The sequence below is a fragment of the Ixodes scapularis genome, unplaced genomic scaffold (genome assembly GCF_016920785.2).
Source record: "Ixodes scapularis isolate PalLabHiFi unplaced genomic scaffold, ASM1692078v2 PGA_scaffold4__175_contigs__length_147842914, whole genome shotgun sequence".
Classification (NCBI taxonomy): domain Eukaryota; kingdom Metazoa; phylum Arthropoda; class Arachnida; order Ixodida; family Ixodidae; genus Ixodes; species Ixodes scapularis.
The window spans coordinates 84,975,874-84,997,769 of NW_024609879.1; the positions used below are offsets into that span (position 1 = coordinate 84,975,874).

Genomic DNA, 21,896 nt, shown 5'->3' on the forward strand with positions numbered 1-21,896 from the left:
ATGTATATATGGGACAACCTGAGGCCTTTGTTTAGGCTTTACTTTTGGTTCCTGAGAACCGCTCTTGGCTTTTTTCAAGAGTGTCTGAGAGACACCAAGCAAAACGGACAGAGGAAATCCTGCTCCTAAAAGTCGCTTGACCTGAGCTTCATAGCTGTCAAGCATGGCATGGTGACAGGACCTGCACAGTGAAACTTCAGTTGATAGTCAGCGCTTGTCCTGTGCTCTTCTCTCGTTGTCTTCGTCTTTTTGCGCGCTGTTTCCAATTTCCCAAGTCATGAACCAACTCGCTTGCATCGCCACCTTAATACTTTCCGGTACATATTTTTCTCGCTTTTTCATCTTCCCTCATGAACGAAACACCGCAAAAATAATTTATTCGTTTTGTCCCGGAACGAAAAAAGAACTATTTCGGTCCGGTTCAAATCCATTTTCCGCAAAAATAATTTTTGTTGTTGCATTTTTTGGTTAATTATTTAGGTTACTCTGTATTTCGCCACGCACTTTTCACGTGACCTGACTTCGCGTATAAACCGAAAACCGCATGGTTCCGCGAGCGAAAAAAAAAATCGTTCCGGTTCAACTTTGGTTTGCGCGAAAAGAACGGTTTTCTCCGGTTTTCGGTTCACTACCGTGTCACGGTTCAATACCCTGGGAAGGCCTTCGCGCGCTCACGCACCTCGAGCGTCGATCAAAGCTGTGCACGAGCACGCTTCACTTCCGAAACCCCACAGAAACTTGAGCCCGCGAATAGAATTAAGTTTCTTCGATCGTCACCTACCTCCTTTAACACAATCATGTACGTTCCCAGAAAGAACCACTCAACGCGCAAAGCCATTATGTTGTCTGCAAGCAAGGCAAAACCGGTTGTGAAAATCTATTACGCGTGCTTTTGTCATCGCTTTATGGTACTGACACGATAGAAGAAGTCTTCATGATTAGACATTGAGAAGACACAATGCTTACCAGAAATTATTTACTTTTTTATCAGACAATTTCTAACTTCACGTTGAGCCCCTATGCATTCGTCCACAACCGCAACAGCCCTAGCAACGGTTCGTTTGGAGCACCAAGTTGTGATGTCATCATTTACGTGGTTAATCGCGCAGTGGGCTCAAAGTGGGGATGCATAATCCAGCAAATCGTCATCGCTGCCTCCCACTCCCCTACCCCTTCCCTGCTACCCGGTATTTAAACGCTTCTTTCGACACGAACCCCACCTCCTCTAAATTTATTTCTATCTCCACCCTCCACTCCCCACTTTTCTCACCTCAACCCCCAACCCCCGAGAGTCAGTGACCAAGGCACCCTGTGCGTGAACACTATTAGCCCTCTTCTCCCCCCTTTCTACTTTTACAAAGCTTGCACACACACGCCCCGTACAAGAGAGGCAAGGGGCAGTGCGTGCTGTGGCCAGGGGGGTGCAGGACCGCTGGAGCAAATATACACCCCGATAGGAAACCGAAACACATCCAAATAAAGCACCTTTTTGGGAACTCGGTAAAATTCTGTACGCACCTTCTATATTTCTAAAATAAGCTGATTTACCGTAAAATCCCGAGAAATAGCCTTCCTAACATCAAGAGCAAATCGGCTGAAAAAATGGAGCGGGCTAACTTTTGATGTACAATCAAAAAAAAGTTTTAAAAAATTGCTATTTTAGGTCGTGTCCCTTCCAAACTTGTTATGGTGGCGAGGGGCAATGAAGCGAAGATGATCACAGTCAGCAACGTTCGCTGATATCCCGCCATAGGAAACTAGCCGCATTTACGCCGATGCCATCATTGATCTCGACATTACTGTTACTAGGAGTGGGCTATCTTTCAGTGTTTAAATAAATGTAGCAAATCAAGCCAAAAACAGGGGTGGGCTATCTTTCGGGGGTGGGGCATATCGCGGGATTTTATGGTAGTTGCATATTTTCGATATGATCCTCGGCAAGTTTTTAATTGACACCATACCTATAAATCCACTTATCAAAAAAATTAATGTCTTGAAAGTAATTATTAAACTAATTATACCAAACATCATTAATTTTTCTCAGATGGGCCCTTTGCGATACACAAGTCTCACAGTAACGACTTGGCTCACGTTTCGAGAAACACCCCGTATACATGGGAGGGGGAGGGTACGGCTAGAGTCACTAAATAAGCTACTCTTTCAGAGTATCACAGTCCTTTTCTTTGGCATTTTGCCGACAATGCACGCGCTCTATTTAACAATATTCTGGTTCGCTGTGGCATCATTGGACAGCGGCAGTCACGTGAGTCGCTATCATCATCATCGCGTTTTTTCAACGCTACCATCTTGGGTCCAGCGATCCTCTGCCTGCTGCTGTTTGCTGTTTAGTGCGCGCGCACGCTGAAGTCTGTCGCTCGGCACTCGCGTTTTCCGTGTTACGTCGAGACACGAACAACACGACTTTGATTCGCTGCCACAGCTGCGGCCGCGGCAGCTGGCGCAGTCGACGGCTACAGCTCGGCTTGGCTCAGCTACAGTCACTCCTCCAACTATGGTGCCTGGAACGCGTCTCCGACTGGTGTGTTTACCGGGTTCAAAAGAGTGGTCCCTCGATTTCCGCCTGATAACGTCATAGAAGTGTCATGCTGTCGCCTGTTGCGACCCTGGCGGCGCCCCAACAGTTGTGGTATAAGTGCCTCGTTGTATAAGTGGCAGACGCCTGTTCTGCTGCAGGTCGCTTTCCACTGTGACAGTTCACGGAAGTTGGAGCAGCCGGAAGTTGGGACGCCTGAAGGGACGTGGTGACGAAAGCGACACTCGCGTTCGCTCGTGCTTTTCGCCAGCATTTCTACGGCCAACCGCCAGGATCGCGACAGGCAACAGCATGACACTCGCGTCATTTGTTGCCACATTGGGACCACTTTTGATGTATGGGCGGAATAGGACGCTAAACACACCAGTCGAAGACGAGATCCAGGCACCATACTCCAACTGCGCGCGGACCCAAGATGGCGGCGCCTGACGCGCTTCAGACGCGTAGTTTGGGAGTTTCGGTACTCTGAAAGCGTAGCTTTATTTAGTAGGGAGTTTTAGTAGACTAGTGTTTCCCCCTCCGCTACGAAGAAACCGCCACTGAGCCTGCACGCCGATGGCCTTGGCTGTATAGTTCCGGGTAGCAGAGGGGCTTAGCGGAGCAGGAAACACGGTCTACTAAAACTCGCTGATGACTCTAGGTACGGCGGGGGTTTCCACGACGATGGACGGTGCCAGCTACCCTCACAATGTAAAGGGGAAAAAACACAAAGACTGTGCGCTCACAGCCGTTCCAACTACACAATTCAATAAAAAAAAAGTTTTTTTGTAGAGCATTAGGTTCGCTTCAGCCGGGGCAACTTTTCCAGCAATTTTGAGGTTGCTGGCGGGTTGTTCCCTAGCTTTCCCTAGATCGACGCGAACTGCTGAGGTCGGGTCCGGCTCGAACAAGCGAGCAACTCGGAGCAATTCGAAGACGGTTGAAGCGGCCGCAGCCAATCAGAAACGCGATATTTTCACGTGACACCGCTGTGGTGGTGATGATGACAGCTAAACACTCAGTTCTGGTTTGAAATGGATCGTTTTCGGAAATAAACGGTTTTAGAAAAATTAATTAGTATTCTCAACGCCGTTCAAAGATATAAGAACGCGTTTTCAGCGCGTAGCTGGGCGTCTAAATAGTGAAACATCAAATTTAATGATGATGATGGCAAGTCGGAGCAATTCGGTCGCTGTCTGTGAACGCGGGCGGCCTGTGTTGCTGGTGTTGCGACGTCAAGTTGCTGGGTGAAATTGCTTCGTCTGAAGCGGGCCTTACCGACGTAATTCAGCCAAGACGCCCGCTGCAACGGAGGCCAGTTTCCAACGTTACTAAAACACTTAGTTGGGAAACTCGCCGTCAAAACCTGGGCCGCTGGCGTCCACCGAGACCGAGCTAAATGCGACAACAGCGCCACTCTTTATCGTTTGTCTGTACTGTGGTCACCTTGAGCTTTTTGAAAGCCTGTTTTTGCGTAAAAACAAACGGAAAAGACTCTTTTTGTATGAAATTTATTGGAGTCTAGTACAAAAAGAGGGGCGCGTTATGTTTTTAAAGTCTTTAGTTTGCAGGGTTTTGCGGCACAATTAATATTGTTTTTATACAACCATGCCTCAGCGGTCCTTTCAGGTAGCGCGTCCTGACCTAGGTGCATTTTAACTTGGGTAGTTCGACGCGGCGCGTCCGCAGGGAAGTCGGGAGTGGCACCCATATTTGGTTCGCTAAGTTATGTTTTTTCGTTACCTTCGCCCCTGGATCTTTGTAGCGTACATGTTCCTATTGTATACCGGTGTGATTTACGTCTTGCAGTTTACAGTGTCAATAAACTTTTCTTTAAACCCCTGTAACCTCTTCCGATAGCAGTAACGTGCAGTTCCTCGAGTGGCCGCTGCGGGAGAAATGGTGGCGTTGTGTTCGTCATTAGCTCGGTGCTCGGAGACAGATTGGGGCCACTTTTTGAAAGCTGTCTCTATGGGAGTTTCCCAACTGAGTGTTTTAGTAAAGTAGCTGCGTGTGAACGCGGGCGGCCCGAGTTGCTAGTGTTGCGACGTCAAGTTGCTGGGTGAAATTGCTCCGTCTGAAGCGGGTCTTACTAATTTCTCCCTTTATGTGGAGAACTAAAATATATGTGGGTGCATTTTACACTCGATATATGTTACCTTATCCAGACATATTCATTTCAAACGCCAAAAGCATCGCTTCTTCCTCCGACAACCAAATCTTGTAAGAACTACTTCGCAAGGCGTATGAACAATGCGCAAAACTTCCTTATTTTCTATGTCATCTACCAGAGTTCCAGTGCGGGACACAGATGGGAGACCCAATGCTCTGTCAGCGTTTGGCTGGGACACATGTTCTCACTGATTGGACACCTGCTAAGGTGAGACGGCGTCAAGGAGGTTAGAAGTACTGGGAGGGCGCACATTGCAATGTTGGTGAAGTCTAGTCATAAAAAGTTTAAACGATTTTGTGGCCAGCGTGACCGCAGATCTGTCTGGCGATTGGTGCGCGTGACATGTCACGTGCGAAATGGATGGTTGATTGTAGGTAGATTCCCTGCAGTCTTGCGCGCGCTCCGTCCGGTAGGTTTTATCAGATCGAAGGCTAGAGGAAGGCTAGCTACGGTCACGTGATGTGGTGAGAGTAAGGAGGAAAATGGGAAAGAGGCGAGGCGTCAAGGGAGCATGGCTTGTGGAGGCTACGCGGCTGACGTCATGCCCTCTAGACGGCGTTCTCAAAGGAACTATTTTCCTACGATAAGGTGCCTCAAGAGAAGAACAGGGCTTGGGGTTGCTAAATGTGTTTATTCTGACAAAGCTAGAGACGGTCAGAATCCACCCGACTTTCCTTTACCGGCATTGATTTGTTAAAATAACCAGCACAGTCTGCAACCTCCTGCAATATTAAGATTTTAACCCAAAATCCCGCACATGCAAAAAAAAAAAAAATATATATATATATATATATTTATATATACCCTCCCCCCCCCAAAAAAAAAAAAAAAAAATTGAAGTTTTTTTTTAGAACGAAGATAAACGACACATTGCCGAATGCCTAATCTCCGCTCAAATGGACACAAACGGTCCGGACCACAAATGCCGAAGATAAACGACACATTGCCGAATGCCTAAAATGCCAAAGTTTCAGAAGTAGCAGTTCTAGTATTCAGAAGTTATAAGTGATTTTCTGAAACATTCAAGGTGGAAACGGGCCCATTCTCGGTAGCTGACGCCATTCATTCCCATGTACTCATGGCCTCCATTGGCTGCCATTTTCCCATTGAAAAGCTCAGAAAATTGCTTTTAAACTTTGGCTTCGAAAAGAGCAATGTCTGAAATTTCGGCATTTGGTCCAGACAGCTAGCGCTACATTTGGGCGGAAACTGGGCTTTCGGTCATGCACTGCCTTTTTCCTGCGGTGAAAGAAAGACTGCGCATTTCTTCCGGGGACACGCTGTACATGCTTGGTCGAGGAACAAAACGTGTTTAAACGTCGGAGGCAAAATTCAAACTGAGGCAACCCTGCATTCCCTGTTTCATTGTCTATCTATCTCTCTATCTATTGTGAAATGTGCTTGCAGTGTATGCAGAAAAAAAGTAGGCTGGAGACTCAGTATACCTTTAATATTTTTTTTACTTTTCTTGACAAGGCAAGAACAATGACAGTGTTGTTCAACTCTTGCTGCTTTGTAGTTTTACATATAGAACAGGTGCTTTGAAAGCATTGATATGAAAAAAGCACCACTACTGTACAAAAGCAAGCAATTTCTCAGGTGCATTTCTTATAGAGAAAGAATTCCAAAAGGCCACTTGAAGTGGACAGGCGTTTCCGCTCAGATTAAGTTACTGGCCCTAGCAGACGTCGGGGCATAAAAGCGACACAATGATGACCAAACTAAAATAAATCTACTAATCAATTTTCAAAATATTCATTCTGCCTGGCTGGCATGAACCTGAAGTTTGTACTAGAGTGTCATTAAAATAGGACATGCCGGATTTCACGGCAAACACTTCTGGTTCATGCTAGACAGCAAAGAATCTAGGCTACCGAAGCACGCAATATGAAAACGTTGCAGTGTCATGTGCTACAACAGCCTAAAATCTCAATCCACCACTTTAGAGGTAAGTGGTGCCACCTGGCAGAAAAAGTAGTTCCGGGATTTCCAGGATGAAACAATGTGCGCATTAGGAGAGAGAGCGAAGAAGCGTCTTAGAACAAACTCGAAGGCTAAAATATAGCCACAATAGACACAAAGGGAACTGTGGGGGAGCCCAATCTAGGTAAGTCCCTGAAGCCCCAGTGGAGCCAGCAGGACCTAGCTTCCTTGGTCAAAGGAGTGCCCGCGCTCGCTCGAGCGTGTGCTCACTTCTTTTCCTACCAGAACCTCCTGAACTGGCAATTTTCCATAATGGTCCGTCGAACAGTGCACAGCCAAACCTTTTACAAAAAGATTTACTGCTAATTTCTTTAATACATATTTATAAAAACGCGTCCTTTAGAAGTGCTTGTTATACTTCCCCTCAAGACATGTACAGCATTTCGGAAAGCATGAGCACGTGGTATGACATAATGCTTGCCTTGGGCGCATGCTTGTGCAGAAAAGGCATGTTCCGCAGCAGACCTATGTACCTTTGCCAACACTGCACACAACATGCGTGGTGAAGCGTGGGAAGCACGTAGAGCATTTCGGTTCTAAATAATTCCTCCTTACAACAGGAAACACAGCTGACAACAAAATTCTTTTGGAACATTGCTTCAATGTGCAGACTTTCACTGCATAAGCTCGCTCGAGGCTCGAAGGTTCACTTTTTGAAGGCGCTGGTCCTGTGCGGCTCGGTGTCGTGAAATTCTCTGCAACGAGAAATGAGATGACCCTGCTGGGAAACTCTTTTCCGAGAAAGAGAAGCGGGCAAATATTAAGGCTGTGAATGTTGCCTGTTTTCTTTGAGGAAAATATATGGGCATGGTTGGAAGCCAACTATTTAAACCGGGGATCGGTAACTGACAGCCCGCAACCGCATGTAAGTGATCTGGCGAGCGACGAGACAAGCGACGGCGACCCGCTTTGCTGTCGCTCGGTCAGTCGCGCGACAAGGCAAGCCACATGAAAGCGACGGCAGCAAGCGACCAAGGCGATGAGCAACAATTTCTAGAAATCTCAAAACTGATCGAAACGACGAGCGACCGTGAAAAATCTCCATCGCTGACTCTCGTCGCTGTTGCTGTCGCTCGTCTCGTCACTCGCAAAATATCTTACATGCAGTTCAGCCTTAAGGGAAGCAAGAGTTTTTTAGGGTTCTTTTTATCTTTTTTTGTGAAGAGATCACGATTTTTTTGTTTTCTGTGGAAGGATTTTGCCCTTGGAGAATTTCCCTCGTGTCGATTGGGTGTGCGACTTGACATTGATGGTTGATATTTCCCATCATCTTAATCACCGGAACGAAAAACTACAAAGGAAAAAGAAGCTCGTTGTTTGAGGGCTTTCAGACGTAAAACTTTTCCAGCTGAAGCGAGTTTTTACAGCACCAAAAATCTATACCAAAAAAAAAAAACTAAATACTTTTATTTTTTGGAGAACCTTTCCAAGAGAAATAGGCACATATTTCCCTAAAGAGAACCTAAGAAATAGTATGCGACGTTGGAATTTGTGTTCGCCAATTTTCAAACACACTCGAACAACGTACCGTAAAATGCCAAGTAAATGCCCACTCAAAATTTGAGGATAATCACAATAAAAAAGGGGATGGTCACATGCGAGGTCATCAGTTTTATGTATATATGTGCTGTGCATAATTTTTCAGGTGCTTCATATTTTGGGGGTGGGCACTTAGTGTAGAAAGGGAGGATATACGGTATCCTATGGTAGGTACACATTTTGCAGAAGTTATTAGAGGCGGACCTGGGCTAACTTCAAGAGATTTACCAGATAGAGCTCGCTGATCACAAAAACAGACGTTAAGTATGCCTTTGCCGTGAACAATCTTGTTGAGTTTCACGTTGGCCTCCTTGAATTGGTTTTTTAAATCTATGGATGTTTGCGGCAGTAATGATCACAGTTTCTGCTGCGCCACGGGATGAAGAATAAGGTCAAACGTGCATTTGCGAAGGATAGATGGACACCTCCAAAATGTTTTGACTTTCAGTTAGTACCTTTAACGAAAATGTTAGCATCTTGACAAGCAATATTGAGCATAAAAAATCTTACTAAGTGGGGGTTTGAAAATCTTACGTGTGCCTAAATCAATAATTGTTTTCTGTCTTTGCAGGTCACATTTTCTGTATGTTTTATCTTTTAACTCGCTGCTCCCACTGCTGCTGCCCCCCACCCTTTCCCGGATTTTTATGTGGCCCACTCCGCCCACTTTGAGGCAATTCAGCCGGCCACAGCAAAAAAGTCAGCGATTCCCGATTCAGATGCTAAAAATATCCCTTCTGAGCATTCAAGACATTGTCTAATTTTAATATATCCTGGCCATTTCATTCAGTCTGAGAAAACAATTGTCGCTTCGTTTCATGCCAGGCATCTTTCCATATACCAATCATATCAGGAAGTTCCCCTTCATTCACACACAACCGATATTAAAAGGAAAGCAAATTCGGCATCGTGAATGTTTCTAAAGAGTGTGGTCGGCCCGCCCTCGAGATATGGTGGCAATGGTTCAACGGCCATAAAGGTGTACCCTGACCAGTGGCTGCAGAACCGGGGTCTTTACTATTTTCACGCAGTCGTGATTAGGCACACAACCGCATGCCGGTACAATGCTCATTCGCTTCAAAACTGGCAGGGATGGGGACCGAGCCTGAAACTGAGATTAATTGAAGGACAACCAACCTGTAGCACCACTGACAGTAGAGGTCGTCCGAACAGCCGTGGCATCGTAGGACAGCATCCTTGTTGCAGATGACGCACCAGGGAAGTTCTTTGTCCTCCGGCGAGCCCTGGAACAGGGCGGTCGTGTGAGGCAACATCAAACGAATGGTGCAAAGTATGCCACCTTGCTACACACAATGGCAACCTCTTGATAGGCACTGCTCGTGCCAGAAATGTTCATTTTTACAGAGGATATGGAAAACCAGTCGCCGTCATTTCCAAAAGGACAGCCGTGAGCGAGGGGGCACGTGCAACATTGGGGGGGAGGAATGCAATCTGTGGTGGGATTACGAGTGCATGTCACCTGCATGCTCAAGAGTGCCAGTGCAGCCTGCCTTTTCAGAGCTAGTTGGAGAAATTTCGTGAAGTCAATTTTTCTGCGGTTCATCTCCGACATGTGGCACAGCCAACGCCGCAAGTTAATTTCTGGAGTTATTTCGGCACTGCTGCTCCATCACATGCGTGGCATTTTGAAACCAGTGAGCTCAAAAGGAATACTCATTGCTTTCTGCCCGAACTTCTTCCACATCTCCTGCGGTACACATTGTTACTTGGTTGATAAGGCACAACCAAATGGGAATGGTCGCCTCTTTGCAGCAGATTCGACGACCCTAGCCTTAGAAAACAGCGTTAAAGAGAATGTTTGTTCTAGATGCTACAGTACATAGTTGCGGAGCTGGACTGTGCATCTTCTACACTGGTCATCACACCTGCACGTAAATGATGTCACGACAAGTTTCTTTAATCTCAGGATGCAAAATTGGACATAACTGACACCGGTTGTTGGTCACATAAAAATTTCCGTTTTCAGCATTTGCTTTTCTAAACTGCCAGGCACATTTTGGTTAGATCCAGCATTTTGCTTCCTGTACTTTCTCGCACAGAACAATTTGCCACTATTTCAGCACCTGATCATTTGTAGCATAGCAGCTTGAGCACTCCACAAGCCAACGAAGATTGTGTTTTTAATCTTGAGCAAAGTACTAAGGGGCTATACTTCTAGTGTTCTGCTCACCGATCTCTACTCTACTAGGCTGGACCGTCGATCTGCAACTAGCCAGTGGCATCACTGGAAGCCATTGCTTGACACTGGGCGATGCATAAAAGTGGGAATATTGACGCTTGTATACGGCATTCAACTGGGGATATTTTATTATGTTTTGCGAACAATATGTTGGCTCTTTTGCGACTGAATAGAATTTATCAAGCATTTGAATGCGTTTAAAAAATTTAATGCACTACAGCACCAAAGGCTATGCTGGCCATAGGCTGTTCTCGCTGCATATCATTGACACGCTAACCAATAAAAAAACACAATTCAAGTTTCATTTTGTCACAGACGTCCTCGCACCAAAAGCATTGAGCACAAACATATGAAATAATGTGAATCTGTCCCGTTACATTTCGTTGCCCTGTGGCCACAAAAACACGATGGAAGGTAGAAATTACTCCTTTTGACATCCAAAGGATCGAGGATTTTGACAAGCTGGGGATCTTCTGAAGTGTAACCGAAATCTCGGATACATGGTGTCTGTTTTGCAACAAGCCTCCGCCAGATTGCGGGGTCCTCGGACGGGATTCGAACTTGCCGCCCAAGTATCTGTAGACTGGTGCTTTCCCTCAGAGCCACCAAGGTGTCTACGAAACAAGGGTTGTTATTTTCAGATAGTGGAGCACGTAAGTGCTGCACACGCAACATTCTGGCCTGCGGTTGCAGGTCACTAACCTGCAGAAACAAGGTAAATTTGTCGTTAAAAACTGGGCCTTTAATTAAGCCCAGCTGCCCTTGAATGTCCAATAAGTTTCATGATGATAGCACCTCTTATAAGGTGGAATTTTCAAACCTGTTGTCTGCTAGCTAAGCTCCAATGATTCAAAGACTTTGGGATTGCAAACGACTCCCACATTGTCTCTCAGCAATCCACGTCTCAATGAACTGCTTTGCAGTTTTCGCCCAACAAAGTCGCAATCTCCGAACTTTAACCACAAAAGATTTGTTTATGAAACAATGGTGTCCAGTCGGTTTAATATCTGAGCACAAAATATTAAACACCGTTTCCGGGAAACGTCCTCAAATTTTCATCGTCAAGGACAACCTACCAACGTATGAAACTCCCGTTTTCTCCAATTCTTCCATAGAGCCTCGTGTATCTTTTAGTTTCAAGCGATGGCTGCCAACTGTGCTTCTCAGTCTCAGCAAAACAAGCCTCGACTGCGATCCAGCTTGCTACAATAGACGCCAGTGGCTCTGCCAGTCTTGAGCCTATGGTTCATTAGCCAGACAAAAGTTGAACAGTACCTGCAATTCAAGTGTGCATAGTAGCTAATGGAGTGTTAGCTTAAGTGTGCTAATGAAGTGTGTATAGCTATTGGAGCTAATAGTGTGCAGTTCAAGTTCTGGATTCAAGGTGCTCCGTAGTGCCACACTTTTGTTTACGAGCTTTAATGGAGAGTATGACATTGCTCTCTAACAAAAGAAGATACCATAAAATGCATTCATACTGGAGGATGATGACCTTAAAGGGGCAATGCAACAATTTTTCTACTTTCAATAAATGCAGCTTAGAATTCTTCCTTGATATTTATGACCTATGAAACACTCATTGCTTTTTTTCTCTATGCAGTGGCAGTCGCAGAAAATATCGGAGAAAAACAAACGCCGTTAACTCCCTCAACTCACAGCCAGAAAAAGCAGCCGCGTGATCTGGAGCCAATTATATGCCGCCAACGTTTTTAACATAGCCTCGCATTGGGGTTGGCAGAGCACAGGGTGCACACAGAGTTCCACGCATTGTTAAGGTTCGGCCATTCCCGTCATCCCAGCGATGGGGCATGAGCCACTACCCGAATGCTTGTTGAGGAACTGATTGTAATGAGCCAAAATCAAATGCCTACGCAACGTTTGTGTCCCTGTACGAGCAGCATTTAAATAATGTCACAGCGGAGATTTGAAGATTGACGACACATTCCTGTGGATCAGATTGCTGGATTGTCCCCACAGCTCCGTCATAAAGTTTTGCGAAAGAGAGACTGAAACAAAAGGTTGCTCTTATCTTTGGAACTCTACCGCGACGAAGACGCTCTTTGGTCAGTGGCGTAGCGTTTCACTATTCTCGGGTCCTACTAGAGCCAGTAAGCCAATGTAAAGCGAGAAACGTTCCTACCCAATATCTTTGCGCAGCTCCTTTAAGGGAAATGTTTTCAATGTACTCTCCTAAGGCTACAAACAAAACATAAATGCAGCAAGCATCATATCGTTATTAGAAGAGAGATGGAAATGAACAAGGAACACATTATGTTCCTCCTTTCTACCTTATACAAGCCCACAATGACAGTCTGCTTTGTCATATTACGTAGGGTGTTGGGACCATTTGTTTTCAGTACCCAATGCACAGTCATTGACATAGGGCTGGTCAACTTAAAAAAAACTTGAGTGCATCAGACATTCCATAACTTCGTGCCTGTCGGTAAAGTTGATATTGTGGGAATTCTCAGGTAAAAACTTGAGAACAGTTTGTGATGTGATGTACATAACCAATGATGCACCTAGGTCACGCGACACTTCCAACACGACGTCGACGCTTTGTCACCATTTACTCGTGTAGGTTAGCGTCGAATGCAAACTTTACCATCGAAAAAATAGTCAGAGTGCAGGCAAGCTGGTGTAAGTTGAACATGAACATGATAAAGGGCCTCCTCTTTTACTACCTTCGGTTGTGTTCTCTTTCTGCCCTAGTCTCAGGTTTACAATCATGTTTACCATCGAAGTTTGGTACATACTACGAATTCTTCATGCACACTCGTACAGTTTCAGTGGCAACTTTGCAGCTGTGTGCAAGAAATAGGAGACATTGTTTTTTGTGCTTTGGGCTAGATGTGCCACACTCTTTACATAATAGGTTTTCTCAGTCTCCAAGCACGCTGAATCACAAGCAAGCCAGTGCTGTTTGCAGTGATATTCCCACAATTTAGACTTTTTTCTGAAAGAACTTTGAGATTGTATAAGCATCAAAACGCTAAGCTTTGGTCGCCGCTCTTCTTTCGTAGAAGCTTGCCGCCGTGTCAATGTTCCCGCTCTATATCTATCTCAGACCTTGTCACCCAGAGAGAGCAAGACAGGCCATGACAGGCATTCTAGAGCGTCAGTGTGCCAATGCACATGCACACGGGGGGGGGGGGGGGGCAGCCAACTTGTTCTATGTGCAACACAGGTAAAGAAGTGCTGGTTTGGGGAAAGAAGAACAGAGGGAAGAGGCAGTCTCATGCAGCAATGGAAATGGTCATTTAATGTGTGGGCTGAAAGGCATGTACATTTAAGGCTTCACCTCGCCTGGCTTTGGCAGCCCAAGCTCCTCTTCTACCTCAAGCTCCTCCAGTCTGCTCTCTTCGAGGATCTGCACAAACAACAGGCAACCAAACTTTTACTCTTTTGTGTCGTTAATATGTTCCCACTTGCAGAGACGGGTCGAGGACTATGCCGGGGAAGTACTGCTTCCTGTTTAAGGTTACTGATAACCAGTGTGGGATGTGTCGGTACATTCAACATTTTGAATCAAATTCGAGTATGCTTGATGTTTAATTCATATTTGATACGAAAACGACTCATTAGCTTGTTTTCAAACATACTATCAAAAAATAAATGTTTATAGCGAGTATCAAAGGGCCTTCTCTTCGTTTATCGGGGGTTCTATGAAAGTATAATATTTGCTATAGTAATGGTTGGACCTTTATGACTGAGGCCGGTGCACCTACTTTCCCACAAGGCCTGCACAGCGAAGCGTGCTGTTCTTGGTAAGGAAACAAAAAGAATACTGAGATGAATAAAAAATTTCTTTGAGAAAAGGTTATCCGCACTGGCCATGCATAACAGAGCGTGCATTGCCACAGCACAGATAACGTGTCTGTCCAAGGATGTAATCTTTCTCGCACCGTTCGGTAGGCTCCTTCTGTCGATACGAATGATTGGCTGTCTGAGTGCTCTGCTGGAAAGTAGAAACGCAAGTCTCTTTTACAAATATCATGGCGATTACTAAAGTAAACGTGGCATACACTCCAAGTGTGCAAATGGATAGGTGCTACCAACCGAATAAAAAAAATAAAAAAAAGTGTTTCTGGCATTTCTTTTTTTTTATAATTTGGTTTTTGAGGTTTAGGTTTTGTATCAATTTTGAAGAGATTATCAGAACTTTCAATAAATTAATGCCCCGAGCCTTCGCATACACTGCACACATCTTGTTGCTGTTGGTGTGTATCACTGATCCCTATACAAGTGGTACCATCCACCATTAACCGCTCTTCGGTATGGAGAAGAAACAAAAACCGCTCGTTGGTACAAGCTTATCGTGCCATATTTATAAGGAAGGTAACAACCATTAACATTGAATGTTTTATCAGTCGATTTCCATGGAGTTCTGCAACAATTGACTGTAACAGCTGGCTGCCGCGGCAAGCCAACACCAAAAAGTGTTACGCTCATAGGGAACCATATAAAAAGACTTCAGTCCCTGACAGGGTTTGAACTCTCCACCTCGAGATTGTGAGCCCATTGCTCTGCCGACCGAGCTACCCGGGGCCGATGGCCGGATCATGCGGAAACTAAGGCTTTGGCACGGCACGCGAGGAAACAGTCGTGCACTGCACCCTTCTCTTCTTTATTGGAAGGCCTATTGCACATTCTGCACTTACCAGTCTTTGTCAGCATGATCAAGCTTGTATAATTTTATATCTGTGAATTTATAGCAAGCTAATAATAAAATAAAATTTACTTTAATCGCACGAGCCCTAAAATTCATAGTGCAGCAAACTCTTTGCTGTGCCAAAATGAGTGAGAACCATTCCATCGCTGCAGATTGATAATGTTGAAGTAGCTGAATGCCATTACGCAATGTCTCTTTATAATTAGCCTAATTTTCCACCTTCAACCTCCAACTCCCCTTAAGTATTTGAAAATCTCCATCGTGGCAGAGGCAGAACAGCAGGTGTGAGAACTTGAAAGACGTACCTGGGCAACAATGTCTGCGGCCGCCCCGCTGTCATCCGACTCTTCGCCCTCCTCTTCTGCTCCTTTCGAGGTTGCTTCAAAAGGCAAAAAACAGAAACGAAAGAGAGTCAGAAGTTATGAGTAGTACTTAAAACGACGAGGCTATTGACTCTCTGCCGCAACTCGCACTGCGCATGATGCTGCACACAGATGATACTGGCCTTTACAATTTCGAAGAGGGAAAAATACTAATGTACCAAACAACAAGCAATGAGGTCCCTTCAGCCATATATTGTAACCAGGTATAATAAGGAAGGGTCCTCAACATCAGTGGCATATAAAACAATCACACCATAAAGCATCTGTGTTTGAAGGAACCCTAGCTACCTCAGATCTGCGGTCCAACATGTGCATGAGCACGGGTCGAAGCTAGTTCAAAGAACGACCTTTCAACCACGTGAGAAGAACGGAGGAAACTGGCTACCGTGCATCTTTGGGACTAGCAGCGACACACAAGAGTTTTCATCCCAGTTAATGATTCGGGCGACCTTTTCAGGCAACCACTATTTCACGGGACTCTGAAAGCCTCACTGCACTTGAAGGACGACCAACAAGCAAAGAGGAGGAAGCTTACTCTCCACTCTTCCTGATTTTCTCCTCGCCGTTTTTCCCGCAAGAGGAGAGAAGGAAAGAACCTTCGTTTTTACGTTGCCAATAAAAGTTAGAAAGATGGCGGTGTGAAGGTCAACGTAAATGACGGCCACAAATCCAGAGGCGCGACATGCGCAGGGTTTCGGTACAGTGGCTGTAGCTTCGGTTTTGTCTTCCTTTTCTCTGAGTAATGACTTTAAAGTGAGCGGCGCGGCTGTGGCTCGACCAGAAGGAAGAAGAAGGGAGACGCGCGAGGGCCGGGAAGAACGTCGGTCGGGCCACCTTTCAATCTGTATTGTAAATAGACGTTTCTTTTTATTTCTCTCTCACTAATGGAGTCCTCTCAGTCATGTTTTTTGACCATCAACATCCGCACACGATCGGCGTTCCTAGTCATCGGGTCCCTGACGCAATCCTAAGAAGAAAACGAACCTTCACTGGCGGCCAATAAGCAATCGCACAAAGCAATGCAGACACCGCACCTTCTTTCTTCCCCACTCCCCCCTTCTTGACGCTAGCCTTCACTTTGACCGTCAGGCTTTGAGTACCGACAGCGCCATGGATGCTACGTGCTCGTTGGACCGGTTGTACGCTTTCCTTTCCCCACATGGTTACAACCCCGCACGTACCTATGCGCAGAGGGCGAGGTTAGGCGACGAGAGGAAACGGTTGAATGGTCCAGCCGGCCTGTAGCTCCCACTGCACCGTAAGCTTTGGCTTTTACAGAGTATAAACTAAGCTGAAGAAAGCCAAGCTGCCATTCTTCTCGCATGCTGGCATCTGCTTGCCCCGTTGGGTTCCTCACGTGGTTCGTTCGTTTCAATAACCGTCTAGAAAGCATTTTACCAACAAGAGAACATTGACGACAGCTTTTTTTCCCAACGATAACTTATTTTTCTTTCAGAGGCTTTCTATTGTTAATATCTTGCAGTTTTATTTTTTATTTTTTATTAGAGAACGAATTATGGTTTGTTACTGTTTCAGCAGCCGCATCAAATACTAGAGCAGACTAATTTTTGCGAATAACTATTTTGGACAAACTTCACGATTTAAAGATATTGAGAAAAATTGATCGCACAAATACATTACTCCATCACAACCAGTACATAGAGAACCGTTTTCAATCGTGAAATGCCCACTAAATATTCCCGAAATTCATACTTGGTGAAATCCACAAAATTACGTAACTGCAAAAATAAGGCTGTTTTCGGTACAACAAATGTCGAGGTCTTCGAGCCTTTATTCTATGTTCTTCTCGAAGATAGGAATGCGGGACGACGCCCTAAAAGAACACACATCAGAGGAGGAGACTGCGGCGGAGCATCGGCCTAGCGTTCCCGGCCGAAATTGGCGCGACAATGTTCAAACCTCTTCCAAAAAAAAAGCAAATGCCGAAAATGAAGATGATTCGCTATGTGCAAGGGAAGCTCTGCTGTGCCTTTCCGAGACACCTCGGTATCCTCACACAATCTTTTAATAAGCAGACAAACGGCTTACGATGACATGTGACTGTAAATCGTCGTGTGACATATCTGTGTCACGTGAACATACATAGAGTTGCCAGAGCTTAGCTTAGCGCATAATAAAAAAAAAAGAAAAAAGAAAAAGAATACACGCTTAGTGGTTTAACGCCACAAACACTATAATAAAAAATAAAAAAAAGAATAAATATCTTTGTTGACCCTTGGACTAACAGTGCTGTGGGAGTTACGTGCCTTCCGGACCAATGAAAAGCCTCCCTTTTATCACATGACCCTGCTCCCTGCACGTGTCTACGGATGGAGGTGTAATCATATGGCTAAAGATAGACATAGGACTGGTCCCATGAGCATGCAGCTTCCACCATACTGTCAGCTAGGGAATGAAAGGTGCATGTGGTCCTTCCCGAAAAGATACTCGTGAGCCCGTCACAGAATGGCCCGAAGAGCGATCCAGGAATCTAAACGATAGCAACAGCCCCTTTCGGTGCTCATTCCTTGCCAGTGTTACTAATCCCTGTTGTTCAGGTTCGGGAGGTTGTAAGCCGCTTAGACGATTAGCATGCAAGGAGGACGTAAATAAGTGAGAAGAAAATTTGAAGGGGGAACGAAGGAAAGGAGAAAAATCTTTTGCCAGGAAGAATTTATTTTTGCGTGTCGGGCTTTAAAGACATTAAAATCCCCCCAAATTTTTTAAATATCTTTTGCCAGGCGATTCACTATGGTGTTCGAAAGGCAACCCAATCAATACTTTACTACAGCGTCGCATATATATTTAATTAAGTCAGAAAACGCAACTGCTCAAAACCGAAACTGGACTGGGGAGGAAGAAGAAATATAGAGGAGGAGAGGGTTGCTAGAAATCACATAATTGTAAAACTTTTTTTTTTCAGTCAACGTATTTGCAGCTTTTTAGAAGCCACAAAAAATGGGTACAATATTTTTTTTTGTACTTTTAGTACTGAGTGTGTGCCTTCAATAACCCACGAATTTGACTGTCTTTGGTGGTTGCGTCCAAACCATAGTAGATGGCACGTGACCACGAAGAAAAAAGTGAGCGCGGCTCAAAACGGCCAGTTCTCAATCGGCGATTTTCCGGCAGAAAGATAACAAATTTCGAGTCGCAAATTGCATTCAGGGCAGTTGGGCTCTCATATCATGTACGAATAAAAACCTTGGCAAGCATAAATGCCCTGTCAGTATCCCTTTAAGGTGCACTCCTGAAGTCTGGTAACTTCGGAAGCATAAACAAGCCTCACACTTATGCTAAACAAGTTTAAATTGCAACCACACACACTTTATTGCTTCTACCTACTGTCTGCATGGTGGACGCTCGCGAAAAGAGCAAACAATATTGCTGCGTGGCTTAGCTGGCCGAGCCACCGATTGGCCGAGCCGTCATACCTCTTATTTAACCTATCTGGCCAAGTCAAGCCAAGCATGGCATCTGCAGGAGAGGACATCATGGCACCTTTTTACTGAGGTTGCGGAAGCAAGCATGGCCGCATGGCCAACAAAGTTGGGCTTGAGCAATTACTCAGCTCTTGTAGATGTTTTATGTGTTGATTACACTGATATTAACAAGTATGCCATGGTCTGTGGTTCGCTTTCGGACAGTGAAATCGTTCAAGAGGTTAGGCTTAGGAACAGTACGACGCTTTCCATGCCGAGTGCCGCTAACGGGGGAGCTGCTCTGGGCACCACAGAGGACTTTTTTGTGGTTTCTTCCACAGATAAAGTGCCTGACACAGCTTAGAAAATGTTTGCAGTTGACAATGCACAGTTGAAAGTGCGTTAGCAGTTACCGCAGCACGTCTCTGTCAGCGGTGGCAAACAAGCGCCAACAAAGACAAATAAGAGTAATTAACTTTTGGGTACTAAATAATAAAACAAAAATTTCACATTTTGAGTGTGTTTTTTTAATGACAAGTTTCCTTCATTCAAAGTGTTTCGCTGACCTCGTAAGCTTCGAATTAGTGAGATTCGACTGCACCAGATTTCAGATAGAAAACCCCAATCATTGCAAGTTATGCAAACCAATTGTGCCCTTATAACTAGAGATTCGTGTCTTTGGTAAATACCGTTAAGCCCCGAAAACGAACCTCCCCTGGGCCAGTGTTGTCAAAATCGGGTACAACCGAAAAACCCAAGTTTCGTTCCTTAAATAAGAAAAACCCAAGTTTCGCGAGAAGAATTAAATACAGCTTTATGCTGCGCTGACAAGGGACCACATTGTAAGAAGCATGTAGGTATGGACAGCCATGCCCGTGTCCTGCTCTTTAGTAGGACACAGGCATGGGTAAACCCAGTAAACCCTTATCGCTCGCGTGACACTTCAAATTGACACCAAAAAAACGCCAAATCCGTGGGGAAAAAATAAACCCAACAAAAACACTCCCGAATTTGAAGAAAAATAGAGCCCGAAAACCCAATACCCTACTTATACTGCGCCCTTTTCTTCTATCGCACCTCTCCGGGTTAAAGGGGAAGGCTGTGCCAATAGCTGCGATTTGACCCGCATTCGCACGACGCTCGTGTGCAAGAGTAGCGATGACGAACCACCGGCCGACCTGATTTCTTGGTCTCCATCGCCCGCAGCTGCACCATGAGTTCCTCATCCTTCTGGAGGTCTGCGAGGCCCGCCTTCGCTGCCTCCGTGGCGGCCTTCAACTCCTGACCGATCAGCCGCGCCACCTCGTCTACGGGAACCTCTTCTTCGGGTGCCTCCGGCTGGCTTAACTGGACAAGTTTCGCCTCGTCGTCTGTCGTGTCGCCCCTCTTCGCTGGTTCGCTCTGGGCAGTTTGAGAAAAGAACAAAAGTGAACTAGTATGTCACGGGAACCGACGCCACAGAAGACTGAGATGGCAAATTTGCGTTTCACGGTGCGATAAGCGTCCGGGGAACCCACCGTAAACTCAATTCTCTGTAATGCCCGAAGGCATTACAGAGAGGAGTGGGGGACCGTAAAATACCTATAAAAATGAAAATGATGAAAAGGCAAAAATACAGAATTACGTCTACGAAACATAATTTAACGCATCAGTAATTGCAATCCCCAAATCAGCCATGTCAATTATTGCAACAATGGCTGCAGTCAATGGAGGTATGAGGCATGGAGGAGGTATTCAAAGTAAGCATGGTGCAACGGGAACTGATACCCCCGATTGCAGCACAGCAAATTTCCGTCTGACGGTGTGATGAACTTGCGGGAACCCGGCACAAACTCTCCTGTCACGGGAACCGATACCACAGGTCACGCGGTTGAAGCAATTCTTCCTGTTGCGTGATGTCCAACGTCGGGGGTGGGCGATTTTCAGGGAGTTTTTCACCTCTGTGTATTTAGCCAGAAAAAACAAGATGGGTGATCTCTCGGGAAAGGAAGTTTATACGAGGTTTTACGCTACGGGTACAGCTTTCACATATTTCCCCCAACAGTGGCCACTTCCAGCTAGGCCAAACTCAACCAGCCACTGCCTGTTCCACAGCTCACTGCAAAATTCCGTCCGAACGCCTTCCCCCGAGAGATTGCCCATCCCGTTTTTCTGGCTAAATCTCCATAGGCTAAGAATTCCTAAACATCGCCTATTCCTGAGAGATCGCCTATCTGATTGTGCGGTTGATGCGACTTCCGATGGGAATCACATCAACCGCACGATCAGCGGAATCGGCACCTGTGACAAGAGAGTTGGTAGCAGCCTCCCACACATTTATCGCATTGTGAAACCCAAGTTTGCTGTGTCCGTGATCTGCACGCATGATATCAGTTCCTGGGACATCAAGTCTGTAGTCCGTAGCAAGTTCCCGCATAATAGGTTGTACCGTAAAACACGAATATCTTGCGTCCGTGATCTGCGGCATGAGTAAACGTGCCCCAGAAGTTTTGCAGCGAGTTCCTGGCTGTTTAACGCACTGCAAAATTATAATTTGCTGTGTTCGCAATCCACGGTACGAGTTCCGGTGTCGTGCGATTCGTAGCAAGTGCCCCGTTATTGATCACTTATTTCTGACAAAAATTTGCCGTTTCATCCCCAGAAATTGCCTACCCAGTATTTTCCCCCATTTAGCGTAAACAGCTTCCTTTTTATGCACTGAATATTTCACGAGTTTTGCGAAGTGTGGGTTCAAGGCATATTTCGTGGGCACGAAGTTTCATGATTGGGAGTGGTATGCAACGTATTCGTAACTATGGGGTAACATATTCGCGTGACAAATTTGCAAAAATTAAGAGGATATCACAGCTCCCAAGCCCTATGCAATTCCAATGGCAACTTTTTGATATTTTGTCTCAACAACCACCGAACGAATTGAATTGGGAATGGTTTTATTACAAAGATAATAAAAAACTGAGTAATATTGTGGCGCTACTTTTCCCGATATAAATG

At 45.4% G+C, this 21,896-nt stretch overlaps 1 protein-coding gene across 1 annotated transcript in view; it reads right to left on the reverse strand.

The window, feature by feature from the left end:
• Positions 1 to 7,000: 7,000 nt before the first annotated feature.
• The window catches only part of LOC8038710 (abscission/NoCut checkpoint regulator), a 33,923-nt gene continuing 19,027 nt past the window's right edge, over positions 7,001 to 21,896 (reverse strand). Inside the window, 6 exon segments of the mRNA XM_029988276.4 lie at positions 7,001 to 7,338; positions 7,341 to 7,384; positions 9,366 to 9,472; positions 13,730 to 13,798; positions 15,406 to 15,479; positions 20,084 to 20,306. Of these exon segments, the coding sequence (XP_029844136.2) occupies positions 7,304 to 7,338; positions 7,341 to 7,384; positions 9,366 to 9,472; positions 13,730 to 13,798; positions 15,406 to 15,479; positions 20,084 to 20,306 (552 nt within the window). The 3' untranslated portion in view covers positions 7,001 to 7,303.